At 33.5% G+C, this 18,959-nt stretch overlaps 1 protein-coding gene across 1 annotated transcript; it reads left to right on the top strand.

Moving 5' to 3' along the window:
• The first annotated feature begins 1,832 nt into the window (after nt 1–1,832).
• On the top strand, nt 1,833–18,529 carry LOC123544265 (guanylate-binding protein 1-like). The gene is made up of 9 exons (XM_053534382.1): nt 1,833–1,937; nt 2,225–2,409; nt 2,875–3,002; nt 7,359–7,468; nt 7,838–8,268; nt 8,622–8,896; nt 10,085–10,306; nt 11,786–11,882; nt 12,447–18,529. The coding sequence occupies exons 1-9, from the start codon at nt 1,867–1,869 to the stop codon at nt 12,974–12,976; spliced, it is 2,049 nt and encodes a 682-aa protein (XP_053390357.1). The 5' UTR covers nt 1,833–1,866; the 3' UTR covers nt 12,977–18,529.
• The last annotated feature ends 430 nt before the right edge of the window (nt 18,530–18,959 follow it).

Below are 18,959 nucleotides of genomic sequence, written 5' to 3'. Positions count from 1 at the left end.
ATTCTTGGGTGGTCCCCTTTCAAAATGTTTCAAAGAAATTAATTCCATGCAGAACTCTGATTGCCATGGCAACCAAAAGGAAAAACTTCAAAAATTTTCTTGTCCAAAACCACAAGGCCTAGGGCTTTGATATTTGGTATGTAGCATCATCTAGTGGGTCTCTACCAAGATTGTTCAATATATCCCCATAGGATCAAATATGGCCCTGCCCCGGGGGTCACATGGTTTATAAAGACTTATATAGGGAAAAAATTGAAAATCTTCTTGTCCAAAACCGTAAGGCCTAGGGCTTTGATATTAAGTATTAGTTGAACATGCTTCATCTAGTGGTCTCTACCAAGATGTTCAATATATCCCCATAGGGTCAAATTGGCCTTTACCGTGGTCACAGTTTATATAACATATATTAGAAAAAGAATGAAATCTTCATTGTAAATACCGTACCTAGGCTTTATTATATTAGCATCACTAGTGATTCTCTACCAATTCTTCAATTATCCCATAGACAAATATGGCCTCCCTGGGGGCACATGGTTTATATAGACATATATACGGAAACATTTTTTCGCAAGTTGTTTAGATTTTTCGTACGTACATTTGTTAAATGATGTTTACAAAAAATACCTTTATAAAAATGTACCATTACACATGCTCTTAATAACCATTGATAACAATCAGGGGTCACAACTGTTTTCTACATATTGTTTTGTCATCAGGACCGCACGTATCTTAAAGTTGATGAGTTTTAATATGATTTTGAAACAGTACTTCTCCAGAAAGGAGTTATAATGTTTTCTAGTAGATTTATCAAATTTAAAAAGAATTATAAACTAGCTATTTTCGATTATAAATTGTTAACTTGTACGGAGTCCCTAAAGCGACATGGCTATATTCAGTGATTAGTCTACATAAATATTCCCATGTTTCTTTCATTTCCACTCAAATGCTCGCCAACGCAATGAAATCTCGGGTATTTATATTCTAAAAAAGGTACCAGAAATGGAGCCTAATGTACAGTGTTTGTCACGGCAAAAGATTACTTTTCGACACATGCCTTTTAAGCGGACGAATAGTATTAATCTTATTAACCATTTTCTGTAACTTAATCCTTTCTATCACTTAACATTCCTTTAAGGTTATCTGGGTTCCATTCAATGTACATCTAGGGTTAATTTGGTTCCCATTTACTGTACATCGGTTAGTATATACATCGTGAATTTATTTCATACATCTCGTGTTTAATTTGGGTTTCCTTTCACATGTACATTTCGGTTTTTCTTGACTGGCTTCGTGTTAATATCGTTTTTCGGTATACAATTACTCTAGTTTAGATATATATTCGGCACAAACTGAGCGTGAAGCGTAGCAATGAACCAAAACTCGTACAAGTTATTCTACTCAGGTATAGTAATGTTAATTTGTCATAAATGTTATGCGATGTGCGATTGATGTATGATAACAAACGGACACATAAAACTATTTCAAGAACATTTTCCTGACACAAGGAACCAAAAGTCTATAGTCACCTTAATGGTTTCTTTTAAAAACGAGCTTTAGAAATAGAACAAACAGTTTATTCATTTCCGACAGGAAGGTCTTATACGTATCAGTTGTTCCAGTTTCCGGTAAATATTATAACTGTTTGAACCGACATCCATCTTTTGAAAGGACATTGAGCTTATATTTATGCATGCAATATACCCTTTTAGTCATAATCACGTTCAGTTTGTAAATTTTCATTTTCGGTTTTTCTTCTGACATATAGGTTTACGCTGTCTTCTTATTCAATTTCAGATCTACATTGAAGACAAATAGCAGATTATTTTTAATACGATGGTATTTGTATACATTTTAAACGGTTAATATATGAATATAATACTTATGTTCTTGCATTTTCAGATTAAAACGATGTCGACAAGAGAAAAGTTTTTCCGAAGGTAAGATTAATAAAGTCAATACGAAAATCCTTAAAAGTCTTACTTTAGAATGTCTTTCAAAAGAAGAACTGTGGGGAAAACAGTTCCAACGTCCTTTATGCATTTATTTAATATCTAGTTTAAACTTTTAGTATATTTTCTTAAAATCAACTGTTTGGAGATTTGAGTATTGTACACTTATTTTCAGCTCTTGGTGCGGTGAGCTCATTGTTTTTGTTGTCTTTTTCCACAAAAAAGTTTGAGTTTGAATAAACCTTTTAAATTAGCATTATTAATTACTTTTGTAGTTTACCAATATTCAAAAATCCCGTGTGTTTGGTGCGCACCTTGAAAGATGGAAAGTTTGAAACGGATCAGGATGTCTTAGATCAGTTAAAGCAAATAGATGCACCGTTAGTAGTAGTTGCCATAGCAGGACTTTGCCGAACAGGAAAGTCGTACTTAATGAACTGTGTGGCAGGAAGGAAAGAGGGTATGCTACATATACACTGTATTTTAAAGAAAAGCAGGAAAATATATGTAAATTCTTTTAGCATTCCTTTTTGTCTGCTTTTAAAAAAATCATATTCTATTAAACGCTGTTTCTCAAAAATAAGTCATTTTCATATTTTATATCTATTACACAAGCTTTATAAAAAACAGATTTATGATAAACATTGTTAAATGTGCTTTGATATGACTAAAAGGCAGCCATTAAGGTGCCAAATAATCGCCAAGTACCAGTACAAACAAAGGCACAAAAGCGAGAAAAAACCCCTTAGAACTCTCTTTCACTCATGCTCACGCACATAGAAGCTGGTCTGTCTATCTTAGCCTAGGTTTTTTTACGAAAAACAGCCTAATTCTTTGACCTGTAGCATCAATAGACACTAAACCATTTTCCCTGTTTCACATTTTACAGAGTAAATACTTATCGAGTTATGCATTTTTATTGAAGGATTCCTGCTTGGAAATACAATAGAGTCGGTAACAAAAGGTATTTGGGCATTATGCCAGGTCCATCCAGAGCAAGAGGGGACTGTCATATTAATGCTGGACACGGAAGGTCTTGGCGATGCTGCTAAGGTATGTCTGGTTCTAAAAATACCTTTATCAAAGGTACCTTGCAACTTGTCTTAACAAAATATAAGGACAAAGTATTGAATTTATCTTGATTCTACACACATATATACATTACTTTCTCAAAGTTCTAACTTATATCTAAAAACAAGAGCACCGCCTTGCGGGTGCTGACGCTCTTCTGATTTTTTTTTTGTATAATAGAAATACTACTGTCCTACCCATGATTTTCTAAGTCTAAAAAGAGCCATCATTCTTGCAAAAAGCAGGATAGAGTTCTGTTTCTTGACGTACAGCGTCCGCTTATGATGGTGAAAAACTGTTGCAAGTTTTAAAGCAATAGCTTTGATAGTTTATGAGAAAAGCTGACTTAAACATAATACTCAACCAAGACAACTGATTTTCTAAGTCCAAAAGGGGCAATAATTATTGCAAAAAGCAGAATGGAGTTATGTTTCTTGATGTACAGGGTCAGCTTAGATGGTGAACAAGTGTTACAAGTTTCAAAGCAATAGCTTTGATAGTTTAAGAGAAAAAGTTGACCTAAACATAAAACATAACCAAGAAATCTTATATTTCCAAAAGTCCAAAAGGGGCCATAATTTACATAAGTTATGTTTCTGGCTGCACAGGGTCAGCCTATGATGGTGAACAAGTGTTGCATGTTTTAAAGCAATAGCTTTGATAGTTTAGGAGAAAAGCTGACTTAAACATAAAACTTAACCAAGAAAACTGATTTTCTATGTCCAAATGGGGCAATAATTCTTGCAGAAAGCAGGATGGAGTTATGTTTCTTGATGTACAGGGTCAGCTTATGATGGTGAACAAGTGTTGGAAGTTTCAAAGCAATAGCTTTGATAGCTTAGGAGAAAAGTTATCCTTAACATAAAACTTAACCAAGACATCTGATATTTTCTAAGTACAAAAGGGGCCATAATTCTTGCAAAAAGTAAGATGGAGTTATGTTTCTTGCTGTACCGAGTTAGCTTATGATGATGAACAAGTGTTGCAAGTTTCAAAGCAATAGCTTTGTGAGTTTTGGAGAAAAGCTGACCTAAACATAAAACTTAACCAGGCAGCGCCGACGCCGACGCCGATCAAGTGATGACAATAACTCATCATTTTTTCTCTCAAAAAATCAGATGAGCTAATAAAACATCCGCAATGTCTGAACATTTGTTTATTAACCAGTCCGTTCCTGTTATACTTCTCATTTCTACTGCCTCTTACAGAGAATTCCTACAGATTTTTTCCTTTCATAGATTTGTTTTCAAATTCACATATATGATTGGAAAATTTGAAAGGAGATATTGTCTTATCAATACAAAGGTAATTGTCTAACATTATATTAACAATACTGCCTTTTACTGAAATGCGCTGTCAAAAAACAGCCACAAATGGTAAAGTGCATGATACATGTCAGGGATGATACATGTCATTACAACATAAACCAGTATCAACATTTTTAGCCCACCATCATCAGATGGTGGGCTATTCAAATCACTCTGCGTCCGTGGTCCGTCGTCCTTCCGTCCGTCCGTCAGTCCGTCCGTGCCCGCGAAATGATGGTTAAGTGACTGCATAACGGTACTTTCTCTTTGATGTCATTCATTCCGTTCTGTTTATGTGACTATTTTTCTTTTTATGTGACTGTTAGAACAATAGAGAGAACAATGGGGGAGTCACATAAAGACCGTTTCGTTAGAACGTCCGTCCGTCCGTCCGTCCTTCCGTCCGTTAACAATTTCTCGTTATCGCATCTCCTCAGAAACTACTAGGGGGATTTTGACCAAACTTTATCAGAATGATGTATTGGTACCCTAGTTGTGTCCCCCTGAAAATCAGACTGGTTCAACAATTTTTAGTGAGTTATGGCCCTTTGTTTATTTCTATAATTTACATAGATTTATATAGGGAAAAACTTTGAAAATCTTCTTGTCCAAAACCACAGAGCCTAGGGCTTTGATATTTGGTATGAAGCATCATCTAGTGGTCCTCTACCAAGTTGATTCAAATTATTTCCCTGGGGTCTAATATGGCCCCGCCCTGGGGGCACTTGGTTTATATAGACTTATATAGGGAAAAACTTGGAAAAACGTCTTGTTCAAAACCACAGGGCCTAGGGCTTTGATATTTTGTATGTGACATCATCTAGTGGTCTTCTACTAAGATTGTTCAAATTATCCCCCTAGGGTCAAATATGGCCCCGCCCCGGGGGTCACATGGTTTACATAGACTTATATAGGGAAAAACTTTGAAAATCTTCTTGTCCAAACCAAAAAGCCCAGGGCTTTGGCATTTGTATTGTAGCATCATCTAGTGATTCTCTACCATGTTTGTTCAAATATGGCCCCGTCCTGGGGGTCACATGGTTCATATAGACTTATATAGGGAAAAGATTTTAAAATCTTCTTGTCATTAACCTACAACATACAAATTTGTATGGTTTTGAGTGGCAAGATGAACCTTGACATGAGTTGACCTTGATTTTGACCTAGTGACCTACTTTCACATTTCTGTAGCTACAGCCTTCAAATTTGGACCACATGTATAGTTTTGTGCACTGAAAAGAACTTTGACCTTGACATTGACCTAGTGACCTACTTTCACATTTTTGAAGGTACAGGCTTCAAATTTGGACCACATGCATAGTTTCGTGTTCCGAAATGAAATTTGACCTTGATTTTGACCTAGTTACCTACTTTCACATTTCTCAAGCTACAGCCTTCAAATTTGGACCACCTGCATAGTTTTGTGTACCGAAACAAACTTTGACCTTTACATTGACCTAGTGACCTACTTTCACATTTTTGTAGGTACAGGCTTCAAATTTGGACCACATGCATAGTTCTGTGTTCCGAAATAAAATTTGACCTTGATTTTGACCTAGTGACCTACTTTCACATTTCTTGAGCTACAGCCTTCAAATTTGGACCACTTGCATAATTTTGTGTACCGAAATGAACTTTGACCTTAAGATTGACCTAGTGACCTACTTTCACATTTCTGTAGCTACAGGCTTCAAATTTAGACCACATGCATAGGATTGTGTACCGAACAAACTTTGACCTTGACATTGACCTAGTGACCTACTTCCACAGTTTTCAAGCTACAGCCTTCAGATTTGGACCACTTGCATAGTTTTGTGTACCGAAATAAACTTTGACCTTAAGATTGACCTAGTGACCTACTTTCAAATTTCTCAAACTACAGCCTTCAAACTTGATGCACATGCATAGTTTTGTGTACAAAGAACTTTGTCCTTGAAATTGATCTAGTGACCTACTTTCACATTTTTCAACCTACAGCTTTCGTTGTGTACGGAAATGAAATTTGACCTTGAGCTAGTCAGTAAGTCTTGAAATTTGGAACACTCAAAAATGGCACATTGGTGGGCGCCAAGATCACTCTGTGATCTCTTGTATTACTGGTAAAACTTATTAAAAAATGTTATTTTATTAAAGATTCCTCATATTTAAGATTGTCTGTCACATGTTTCAACAAATGTTGACCTCACTTCAATTTTCCAAAGTGTCGGCTGCGCAGAAAGATGCTATAAATACTATAAGAATTCCCTTTAAAAAGTTGGGTAATTTTGTGTTTAATGGCATGTTAAATTGATACGTGTTTTTGGAAGCCACAGAACACAACCAAGCAAAATAGTAAACGATTCGTTTTGATTTTCATGAGCGGTAACGAAATGTACATAAGTATTTTATTGTTGCACGTTCTGGCTATACAAGAAATTAATATATCTGTACAAATAATATACGCTTTAATATGCTACCTAAAATCTATGAAAAATGGTGCGAAAATTATCAACTAAATTTTATCAAAATTTTCTTTCTTTCCTCAAGACGAATTAAGACAATTCCTTCAGTACTTAGACATTCTTAAGTTCATGTCTATTTCGCTAATATCATCATTTGTATTTTTTATCTTTTTTATTGTTATGTTTTTGTAAATTTGACCGTATTGAAACATATCAAAAATGCTGAGGTATGTAAGACTATTCAAACCATTCATTTTGACAAACAGATATATTATGAAAATCAATTACTGAAACAGTTTGCATCTTTGTCATTTAATCATCCATATGTTATAAAATATACAGTTTTGTTTCCGTCTGGCAAAGTTATGACTATTGACTAATAAGTATAATAATAATTACTGAAAATGGTGAACTTGACATCTGTAAAAATTCCGAAGCCTGGAGAAAATAATCAGATATACATGATAAAATCAAATTGCACAACAATTAATGATGTCTACAGGGTATAGTACGGAATGTTCAGTGGAATCAATATTTTAAATCTCATATTTTACAGAGGATATTGTGTAACAAATGATTGTATTTTCCAGGGTGACGTTTGGCATGACAATAAACTTTTCGTTCTGGCTACGCTGCTTTGCAACATCCTTGTTTATAATATGATGTCTGTCTTCAATCAGGATGTCATCGAAAAACTGACGTATCCTTGAAGCAATATAAATGAGTCTTTATAATTTGAATATTTCATTTCGTTTAGAAATTTTGTATAAACGCTTCTAATTAAATCCATAGCTAGATAAAAAAAATACGCAATAACGTTCCATCATATTAAGTTTAATAGTAAGCTCATGTAGTAAAGCTAAAGAACTGAATAAGTTTGAATTTATGCAGTATGTCATATGCTATCAAATGTTTTATAATCATTTGGTATATATCCCACTTTACCGTCCCAGCAATATTCAGATAAGCAGATTTAATTCGCATGCGTTCAAGTGTTAACTTTACCATGGAACACCTGTATATTTTGACTTGTATTCACAGTACAGTTATCTCCTTTACTTAATTTAAGATTTATCACTGAAATTTCAAAAAACATTTCCTTCAGAAATAGCAATGAAGATGACCAAAGCGATCAACAGTTAGACTTGATCTTACCAACACTTGTTCTTTGTTTGCGAGACTTCTCGCTTAATATGCAAATAAGTGGCAAAGAATATACACCAGATGAATACTTAGAATACTGCCTCCAACTGAAACCAGGCAACGATGGCTCTACGAAAAGATTTAACATGCCGAGAGAAAGTATTAGGAATTACTTTCCAGTCCGTAAATGCTTCGTGTTTGACAGACCCGGGGATAGAAATGTCATGTCCAAGTTAGAAACGGCAGATATAAATGACTTGTCCAAGGCCTTCTTGCAAGATACGGAAATGTTCGTTGAGTATTTACATACTTGCAGGCCGAAAGTCCTTCTGAGTAGTAAACCCGTCAATGGACCAAGTAAGTACTAGGCGTTTTGAAAACGACACCAATTTTTGCTATTAAAATAAATACACGAGATATTACTTTAAACAAACATCAAAAAATGTCTGTTTCAATGAAGGAAAAAAAACTTTGTTATTTCAATACTATATGCTTACAATGCAAGTTCTGGAGTAAGATCTCAATGATCGTGGACCTTCATACAAAGCTGTAATTTTTCTCCATATTTGGGATCACTTCATGAATACTTTTATAGTTCCGTCTTCAGTTAATCGGAAGTATACTTAATATAAATCAATGCATCCAAAATGTCTTGTCTGAAGCAGTATTATATCTATGTCAATGTACTTTGACACATATTATTTTTGCAGTGTTTACCTCTTTGCTCGAAGCTTACCTCAAGGCTATTCGGACAGGTGCTGTCCCTGATGTTGATGACGCAATAATGGTTGTTGCAAATAAAGAAAATGAAAGAATGGCTACAGAAGCCATTGAAACCTTCAAGGAAAATGTTAAAATTGTTCAACTACCTGTTTTGCAAACCCGAAGATTCAGTGAATTGTACCATGAAGTCAAGCAGGCTTCTCTGTCACAGTTCAGACAAGAAGCTGTATTTGATGCAGAAGTGCACGAGAAACGAGCAATTGTAATTTAATAATATGTTCTTCTTGTATACTTTCTTTCGATACCTGTAATCAAAAAATGTCATAGATGTATATTCATTATCAGGTTTTTTTTTCATTGCTCAAACATATCACTATCATAATAAGGAAGTTTTTATTATACATGTATTCGATTTGTTCAAATTTTATGGCCTTTAGCCTTTAAAACAGCGAAACTTTCAGCTTTATACGTCAAATAATCATAATTTTATGACGATTTAAAATAAATATATTTACATTATTGGTATAGTTTTTAAAATATGTCTTCAAATAGATGAGTTGCTTATTTTTACTCAATGATTTACACCTTTAGAACTGCACCTGGAATCAATCTGCTGAAATGTTATATTAATGAAATATTAATTGATATCGGTATAAAAGGAAGTTGAGAAACTGACGACAAAAATTAAGACACCTGGGGCCGTATTCATAAAGCATCTTAAGTATAAACATAAGAAATTGATTATTTACTTAAGTATTACTTAAGTAAGAAATTTATTTTACTCAAGTATATTTGTTATTCATAAAACAACTTAATAAGTAATTCTTGGCTTTTTTGTGGACGAAAACATTAAAAAAACAACATTAATTTCAGACAGATACAACATGCACAATTATGTTTAAAGTGCTTTTATCTGAAAAACAACACTTTAATCGTACTCACGACGCTATTTTGTTTTCTGACTTAAGTCATTTCTTACGTATCTTAAGTTTAAGCTGTTTTATGAATAGGACTTAAGTTTTTTTACTTAGACTTAAGCTGAAATCTCCAAAAACTTAAGTAAAATCTTCAACTTAAGTCAAAACTTATATTTAAGATGCTTTATGAATACGGCCCCTGGTCTTGTTTTGTATGTCAGTCACATGGTCATCGCACTCTGAATGAGCTTGACAAAAGTCCTTTGATTTTCTGTCAAATTTAAATTAGAAAACAATTCAGCTTTTGAAAGTTTTAGGTTTTATTTATATTGTTTGGGCTAAGATTGAAGTGCAGTGTAATTGTGTAATTCTCCTTCCATTTATTAGTTTCAATATGAATATAATGCTGATAATAAGGAAGTAAGAATAACCTTATAAATCGTCAGATTACATTAAGTGTATTTGTAACTGCAATACAATACAATGAATTTTATATTTCAAATCTGGCAAAAGTATGTTCTTTTGTTAATAAGGATGAGATGGACAAGATCTGGACAGAGCTGAAAAACGAAAATTTGAAGATGATACGTGTTTACTGCGAAAAGGAGTTGAAGCAGATGTACGAAAACGTCATTGGAGAAAATTCAAAGAAGAACAAATACAATGTGGCTGGTGGATACCCTTTGTACAAATTTGACATGGACAAATTAAAGAGAAAGTATATTGTGTGCATGGAAGATACTGATCAGTACGAAGTAAGTTTCACTGAATTAACTGATTTAAATGTGGACAATTTTAAGTTCGTCATTTACATACGGTTTTACATAAAATGTGTGTGTGCGTGCGTGCGTGCGTGCGTGCGTGTGTGTGTGTGTGTGTGTTCGGGTTTAACGTCTTTTTCAACAATTTTTCAGTCATATAAACGACGGTGTCTACTTGTAGCAGTGAGCACAATGCCCAACTTTATAGTGCTGCCTCACTGGAATATCACGCCGTAGACACGTGGTATGATATCCCACCCAGTCACATTATACTGACACCGGGCTGACCAGTCCTAGCACTATCCTCTTAATGCTGAGCGCCAAGCGAGGAAGCTACTAGTACCATTTTTTACGTCTTTGGTATGACGCGGCCGGGGATCGAACCCACGACCTCCCGCACTCGAAGCGGACGCTCTACCACTAGGCTACCGAGGTGGTCCCTTACATAAAGTGTAATACTACGTTAAGAAGTAATGGAACAAGTAAAACGTATTATCTCAAAATACTCATTGAAACGTTTTTGGAATTATGGATCTGTTTATAATTAAAAAAAGACACCGCATTTGTAGTTGTTGTTGTTTGGTTTAATGTCACACCGACACAGTTATAGTCTAAAAACCGAGTTTCCAGCTTTTGATGGTGGAGGAAGGCTCCAGTGCCCCGTCATGCATTGCATTATTTCAGACACGGGATAGCACCTGGGTAGAATCAACGGTCTTTCGCAAGCCAGTATATGAAAGAATTCTACACCCAAATCAAGATTTCGAATCCCGTGCGATGAATGGCAAGTGATTCGAAGTCTGCAACTTTAATAACTTGGCCATGGAGGGCATTTCCAATTATAATAATGCTTTGCAACTATTTGAATGTCGATAATTTTGTAGAAAAGCAAGTTGTGCAATATACCATGTGTACCAAATTTTAATAGAGACCAGTGTCACCAAAAAGACTGAACACGTCACTTTAAGTTTATTCATAAATATTGGTATGTTGTGGGTTCGGTATGATATATGTGTCTGTTCATCAGTCCAAGGAGTTGTATTTTTAATAACTACTTTTACAAGTATATTCAAAATGATGCTCCTTGTTTTAAGATGGTTTCCTGTTCTTGTTGTTGACGACACAAAATGAACAATAGGGGCCTAGTGGCTAAGACCGCTGGCAAATAACTTGCCCCTCACCAATGTGAGTTCAAGCCTTACTCGGGACGTTAAATTTTTTATGTAAGGAGGCCATACAGTTGGCTTACTGAAGGTTGATGGTTCTACCCAGGTGCCCGCCCGTGATGATATAATACACAAAGGAACACCTGGGTTCTTGTCTTCATCCACCATCAAAGCTGGAAAGTCGCCATATGACTTATAACTATGTCGGTGCTACGTTAAATCCAATAAAAATAAGACAAAACAAAAAACAAAATGAATATCAATGTTTTCGTACTTGTAGAAACGCTTTGTTGTATTCTATATTTAGGCATTGGAAGTGCTACGGATTTTCATGGAAAAGGAGGCAGAATATGAAAGTGAGATAATGTTGGGTGACCAGAAACTTACTTTAGAGGAAAAACAAAGTAATGTGTATAAATACTTAATTACGAAATATATCATTTGTGTTATTTTGTTGTAAACCGCATGGCTTGTTTTGTCAATTGACGAGATATGGTTTGTTTCCTCGCAACATATATTGGAAATGTCGCATACTTCTGTAACAATAGTACTTGTTAATTAAAATCTTATTCCGTTTGGAATCATAAACATTTACAAAGTACCATAGCATGACATATTTTTAGTTTACTTGGTATAGATATTCTAAATGAATTATTTACAATAATGCAGTTAATGGAGTATTTGCACATAGTAGTAATACACTGCATCGATATCATGGAATTTAACTGTCTTAATTATCTAATAGCTGACAAAAACTTACGCACTTATGACATCTTATGCAGAAACAATCCCATTCCTTAGTAAAATAACATAGCCTTCATGCAGTTTTATTAATAGGTAACAGAATACAAAGTAATACAGTATATGGCGATGAGACATTGCAGGAATTTTACCGAAAGCTGTGCTAACTTTTCTGTTTATCTCATTCTTTTCATCAATGATATCTTACAATCCCTTCCTTTTTACAGGAGAAATTGAACGCATTCATAAAGAAAATAAAAATGCACAAGAGAAACAACAAGAACTTTTTACGCGGAGAATGGAAGAGGAGAAGAAAAGAACAGAAGAACACAACAAACGGATAGAAGACGACCGGAAAGAATATATGAAGCGTGAAGAGGAGAAAATGCAAATTATAATGAGTCAATGGCAGGAACAAAAGAATCTTACAGAAAAGCAGTTCCAAATGATGAAAACAGAAAACGAATCACAAAGACAACAATTCAATGCCGATATTAGAAGGATGACTGAGGAACATCGATCTCGAGAAGAAATGAATAGACATTATTTTGAAGGTATGATTGAGAGAGATCGCGCAGAAGCCGAAAGACGGGTCAACAGTTTAACAGCACAGTATACCCAGCTTATTGCAGACGAGAGAGAGAGACATTCCAACGACATAGCAAAATTAGAAGAAAAGACGAAGAATCTAGAGGCAGAGGTAAATATTTTGCGAAGAAGAAGCAGTGGCGGAGGTGGCGGTTGCCTTCTGTCTTAAAATTAAATTTTGATATATACAAGTTAACGTAAGGCAACATTAAACAAGCTGCTGTACAAAGAAACACAATGTATATGAAAAGTAAAAATATTCAGAAGTAAGTAAGTAAGTTAATAGGGATGTTGTATTAGCATACATGTACGTACGTGTAGTTAATTCCTATCCATACCACGTGTCTACTATTTGTCGATAACTTATTATAAATCGAATCATAATCTACACATTTATGATTGATAGCTTGTGTTTACTAGTATTGTTGAAAATGTAAGGCTTACTCTTAATTTTGACACCACAAACGCTTATAGAAATAAAGAAGAAAATTTTAACTGATGCGTACCAGTACAAGTATGAACGTCCCAGGCTGTTTTCTATATATGATATTTTTCAATCATTATTCACTTCTAATACTTATAAATGGCTTTATCTTCGATGTAAAATGTTTGAAATAACAGCTGACAATCGGAACAGGACTTTAAAGTTCACAAAATACGTAAACTGTTGTTATTTCTTGCTTATCAAATTATATGTACATGTACATTTTTGCTATGACATTTATTCCTGTTTTATTTGTATTAGTGTATAAATATACAATTGTAAATATCATAAGAGCCATTTGATTTCAATTTCGTATATGGTGACTACTATAGCCTGGTTCACACTTAGCAGAAGTAAAGTTTAATAAATTCTTATGCTTAAATTTGATTTCAATAAATAATACTAGGTACACGCATCCACTTTTGGTCATGTCATGTACTAAAACATGCATATCTTTCATCGGCAATATAGATGTTTTGAAAATGAGGCTGCAGTCTGAGTCTGTATAATCACAGATTATATTCTGGATTGCCTCGACCAGATAAAATAGGGATCATACAATTTTACTTGAATCATCAAGTGTATTATATGAAGAACTGAAAAATCATAAAGTAAAATAAGCTATTACAATTGCTAAATATTTGATAAATACTTCATATGTGTTAGTTTAAAAGTATATCCGGCTAGTTAGGTGGTCTTTGAATAAAAGAGATAAGTATGGAAATTAAATGTAAGGTTGTCTCGTGTGACCACTCATTCCCAACAACCTTTAGCGCAGTTGCCAATCTGTTATTTATTGATTCTCCTTTCGGAATAAATTGTCAAATGATTCTCCTTTAGGGATGAATGTAAACTTTGAGTTAATTGAAACAAACAATTTGCGAAAATGTTTTTGTTGATAAAAAGTGAAACGGTCGGTTTCTATCTAAAAGGACGACATCAGCAACGAAAACAGAAATTTTTGTTTGCAAGTAAGAGGACGGAAAGTAATGAGAATGAATGCAAGTTATAAATGATATATTTATAATACTGTTTTTGTATGAAATCTATAAATTCAAAGGCTGTCAGAGATAAGCATAACTTCGTCGTTTTTTTTTATTTATAGTGTCTTCTTTTCATTGTATGATCAACCGCATTTATCCTCATCGTAGTCATATATCTTTTTTCTCCATAGTTTAAACTATATTTTTCTTCATTCTCTTCATGTAATATTCTGCTTTCAATGTTCTTATCTCAAAGTTTAATGCCTGTTAAATGAAGATCATATCTATCATCTTATAAGTTCTACCATGTTAGGGTTCTGCTACAAACTAGTACAAATCAATATGCATAATTCTGATATCAAGGTAAACTATCATTTTGAAAGTTTATTCAAATGCTTTGATTAATTTCGTAAAATACATAACAAAATAAAACCCTAGTTGAAGAGGTTTCTCTCGAAACGCTGTAAAGAAACGGTAGTGATTTTCGTAAGCAAATATCCGTGTATATGTTCAAACAGAAACGTATAAAAAGACATAAAAAGAATTGTTTTCGCTTGTATTGTATCGATATATCGTTTAAAGTCAATTTAGACCATACTATTTACTGCATGACCAACATGGTGCATGCGTTTTTGAATAATTTGACAATATTTGAAAGCATATAACCAATATATCATTTTATTCATCATATCTAAGACTAACAAATGTAAGCACATTTTAAATTTCAAACACTGTAACATAAAGCTGATGGCATTCTTCTTTATGGTAATTCTGCACGTTTGAGAAAATTGAAGTTATGGTATGGATAGCATACAATTAAGCCCGGCCAATACCAATACATGTACCAATACCCGTACCGCGTGATCGACGTGAACTGAGAGCAGTTTTATCGAATACTTAAAACAATTAAACAAAAATATGTTCAATTTAGCACACCAGATTTATTATAATGGAACAAATTACGCCAAACAAAAAGGGATATTGAAATTGAAAGTATAAATGACAATCTGGAGGAAACATTGGAAAAGCTTACACAGTCATTTAACAGTTTGCAATTTGTTAAAAGTAGATTTTTAGTTAACTATTAAACCTGTGATCACTGGTACGGAACAAATTACACATCTATATATTAGATAACAGAGGAAGGGTGGTGACTGCTGTGAAAACCATGAAATTCAAAAACAAATGTTAATGTCAAAGTAGAACCCTGCATTAAGACTTCCTCTTAACTACGCTATGATTTACTTTTATCCTGAAGACTGTTTTTCTTCGATATTCCAGTGATCGCAAACCCCCTTTATAAGATCACTTTGTTATTTGCGATTAAAAAATCAACAGGTCGACAAAATGTAGATGTTGTAAGCTCGCTTTGATCGAGTCTGTTTATGGAAGGCAGCAGAAATGCATGCTACCGTCATGCCTTCTAGTCCAAGGTGGAGCAGTACTCAATAATTGCACTTGTTACAAGTACTAAAAACAATTAAGAGACATCCACAGATTTGTTCATACGGCAGTATAGTCAGACCCTATAATAATACCCTAACAGTGTAGTTTTATGAAAAACGAGCGGTAAATGAAATGGAATAGGAATTTAGAGTGGGAATCCGAGGTTATGGGGTCTGCATATCATAAAAACTGGCAAAAGGCAAAATTAAAAAGCAGATCCATATACAAAGGGTGATTAAAAATACCCAACAGTATTGGAACCATTAAAGTCGAAATGTTCAAACTAAAATATTAAACAATACAATTAACACAACAAATGTCGTGCTGAATGATCTGAAAAGATCGGGATGAAGAAATAAAACTACATATTTCATATCCTGTCAAAAATGACCACAAATTGACAAAACTCAACCACTAATAAGGCCTCGTCTAGACCATTTCTCTCCTCGTCTGTCAAGACTAAACAAATGTGAAGCGCTTAATATTCACAATTTAGCTTAGCAAGCGCAAAATAAGTGGTGATTTTCAAACTTTTATTTATAGAAACAATCACATTAACATTGACTCAGTATTTAATAGTTACTGTAAAGGATCAATGTCAACGTTATAAACATAAATAAGCCATTGGCCCGGATCACAGGTTGTATAACGTTTGGTTGTTTGATCAAATGACTGTGTTTTAAAATGGATTCTAACACTTTTACGATTTCTTTTTTATAAACAAAGATGGATTTTACCGTGTATTGTCTTGTCGATTTAACACGTTTCGCAAAATGACCTACTTTTGACTATTCCGGTTTACTCTGTCCATTTACGCCTAAAACGGATCCCAGATTACTATCCCTTCCTGGTGTGGTATTAGACTGGAAATAGATTTTAGTTTTGCGTGCTTTTTTAACAAATAAAACACGTTTTTCGTTCAGATGCGTCGTAATTAATCACTCAGGCCTTCGGCCTATTACGCAAATGAACTCAAAACCGTGTTTTATTTCCACCAAAGCACGCAAAACTAAAATCCATTTCCCAAACAAATACAGTGAAAACAAGAAAGTATGTTCTCATTGCTATGGAGGTATAGTTATTTTTGCATTTTTATAAAACATTTGTTTGTAAATGTAATTCATAATACGTTTTTCAGGCATTATCTTATGTACCATGTATCATGAATTGTAAATATTGCAATTTTGTTTGAAATAAACTATGTTTAAACTATAATCCGTTATTGGAAAAATGACATTTATAACACAGTTCTGTGCTTATGAATACATTTCGAAACATTATGTAAACACGTATCCATATATATATAAAAGACTACATTGATAATAAAATAGTACAGGAATGAAAGAGTTCGTGAGAAAATAAATCCTAGATATGGTAGTAAAATGTCTTATCCATCGCAGCTACAGATATGATTTAAATGTACTCGTAGTTTGTTTCTTCAAATTTAGTTTATTCTTAATGAACAACAAATAAGTGCTGCAGTTGAATACACGTACATTATAGTTGAAAATGCGATAAAAATATATTTATCGGTATTTCCACAATTATCTGTATGCAACAGTTTATTTTACGTACTGATACACATTCTCAATATAGAACGTGAAGAATTTGATTGATATAAATAAGCCATATCTACATTTTATAATGCCCGCCTTTAACTAAACTATTTCATTTTTAAATATATACTACTTATATATCTTTTTAAATTAATCGTGCACGTAGAACTACATTTATAATTGTATGCCATGCAGTAGCAATCGTTTGTTAAAAAAAATATTTTGGTGTTAGTACTGTGCTTAGTTTTACATGTAATAAGTTCTACTATTCTAAACCTAATGCATAATACTGTTAGTACACATACCTTTACAGTAATTGATCATACATAAGGTCTACCTTTAATCCTTGTATAAATAAATGATTTAAATTAACACTGTTTTTTTTTTAAAATATATTCACTTCGTTGGTTATAAGACATGATAAATTGATTTATATGTGAATATCATTTTTATTTTATGTTGATTTGCCTAGACAAACTAAAATTGTGTCGTTTGCTTTAAAGTAATAGATTGAGGATATGTGTTTGTTTCTCAGTGTAAGATCGTAATATATTTCACCAAGTGAACACCATATGCACCTTGGTAGAACCGCCGACCTTCCTCACATGAAAAGAAACTCACCCTAAGCGAGGTTTCGAAGCCACATCGATAAAAGGCCAGCGACATTAGCCACTCAGCCAGTAATACACATTATCTATTGATAGAGAGTATTATAATGCGATTCATGAGTCTTCTTTAAAGCCTCTTTTACTGAATCAAATACATTTATTTATAAGTTTGTATATAAAACTTTTTAAATGAATGTATCTGATTCAGTAAAAAAAAAAGCATTATATAAGACTAATGAGTCGCATTATAATACTTACTATTAATTTGTATTAATTTACAAATAAATTTACACAGTCAATACCCTTAAAGTTATTCCTTTTCTACTTTAAGATCTTCTTTCAAACATCAACTTTATTGTTATCTACATTGAAATAGTCTGCTACAATATATGTAAATACGATGTTGTAAAATAGGGAGAGGAACTGGGTTTCGTTCAAATCCATTTTGAGCAATTTGGAACATGTTTAAGCATAAAACTTACTACATAAATATAGTGTGATGATGATCCTTTCTTTCTAAAAAATGTTTAAATTTGTGAAATGCTGACTTTGTGTAGCTATCGTAATAAATATATTTATGCACAATGAAATGCTTGCTTGTATACAGTCCTGTTACATAAGATCAATAACAATTTTAGTTTATGTCTTATGTCTTGTGACGACTATATGTCGCATTCTTCATTCTGTTCTTTGAACGGAGTACCATTCCCAAATGTGCCCTATTAAAGTATCATTTAAACGCACCAGTAAATATTTTCTAAATAAGGAAACACGTATGTGACATAACTAGATACCTAAAATATGTCTTAGGTAATGTTACCGTTACCTCTTGGAATGTTCTATGAAGATAAACAAGATTTTTCGATCAGGACTTTATAACAACCAAGTTTTAAAGATATCTAACAAGGAAGTATGGTTTATATTTGAGATCCCTGGCTTTGCTAAAACTGACGTTTGAATACCTAATCTTAAAATCGAATCATCAATCCCTACTTCTGACAACTGAATGGAAAGTATATATAGTTTAGTACTGAATATTGATTAACAGAGCATATTCACGTAACATTTGACATTG

The sequence above is a fragment of the Mercenaria mercenaria genome, unplaced genomic scaffold (assembly GCF_021730395.1).
Source record: "Mercenaria mercenaria strain notata unplaced genomic scaffold, MADL_Memer_1 contig_3637, whole genome shotgun sequence".
Lineage (NCBI taxonomy): Eukaryota > Metazoa > Mollusca > Bivalvia > Venerida > Veneridae > Mercenaria > Mercenaria mercenaria.
The sequence above is the reverse complement of the archived record's forward strand: the minus strand, read 5'-3'. Positions and strand labels throughout refer to the sequence as shown.

What these genes read in the sequence shown, in the direction of transcription:
- LOC123544265 (XM_053534382.1), top strand. Translation starts at nt 1,867, where the DNA reads ATGAATATAATACTTATGTTCTTGCATTTTCAGATTAAAACGATGTCG. An exon ending in GATGTCATCGAAAAACTGAC is followed by an intron (nt 7,469 to 7,837) that starts GTATCCTTGAAG and finishes ACTTAATTTAAG; the next exon opens with ATTTATCACTGAAATTTCAA. An exon ending in TACTTTAGAGGAAAAACAAA is followed by an intron (nt 11,883 to 12,446) that starts GTAATGTGTATA and finishes TCCTTTTTACAG; the next exon opens with GAGAAATTGAACGCATTCAT.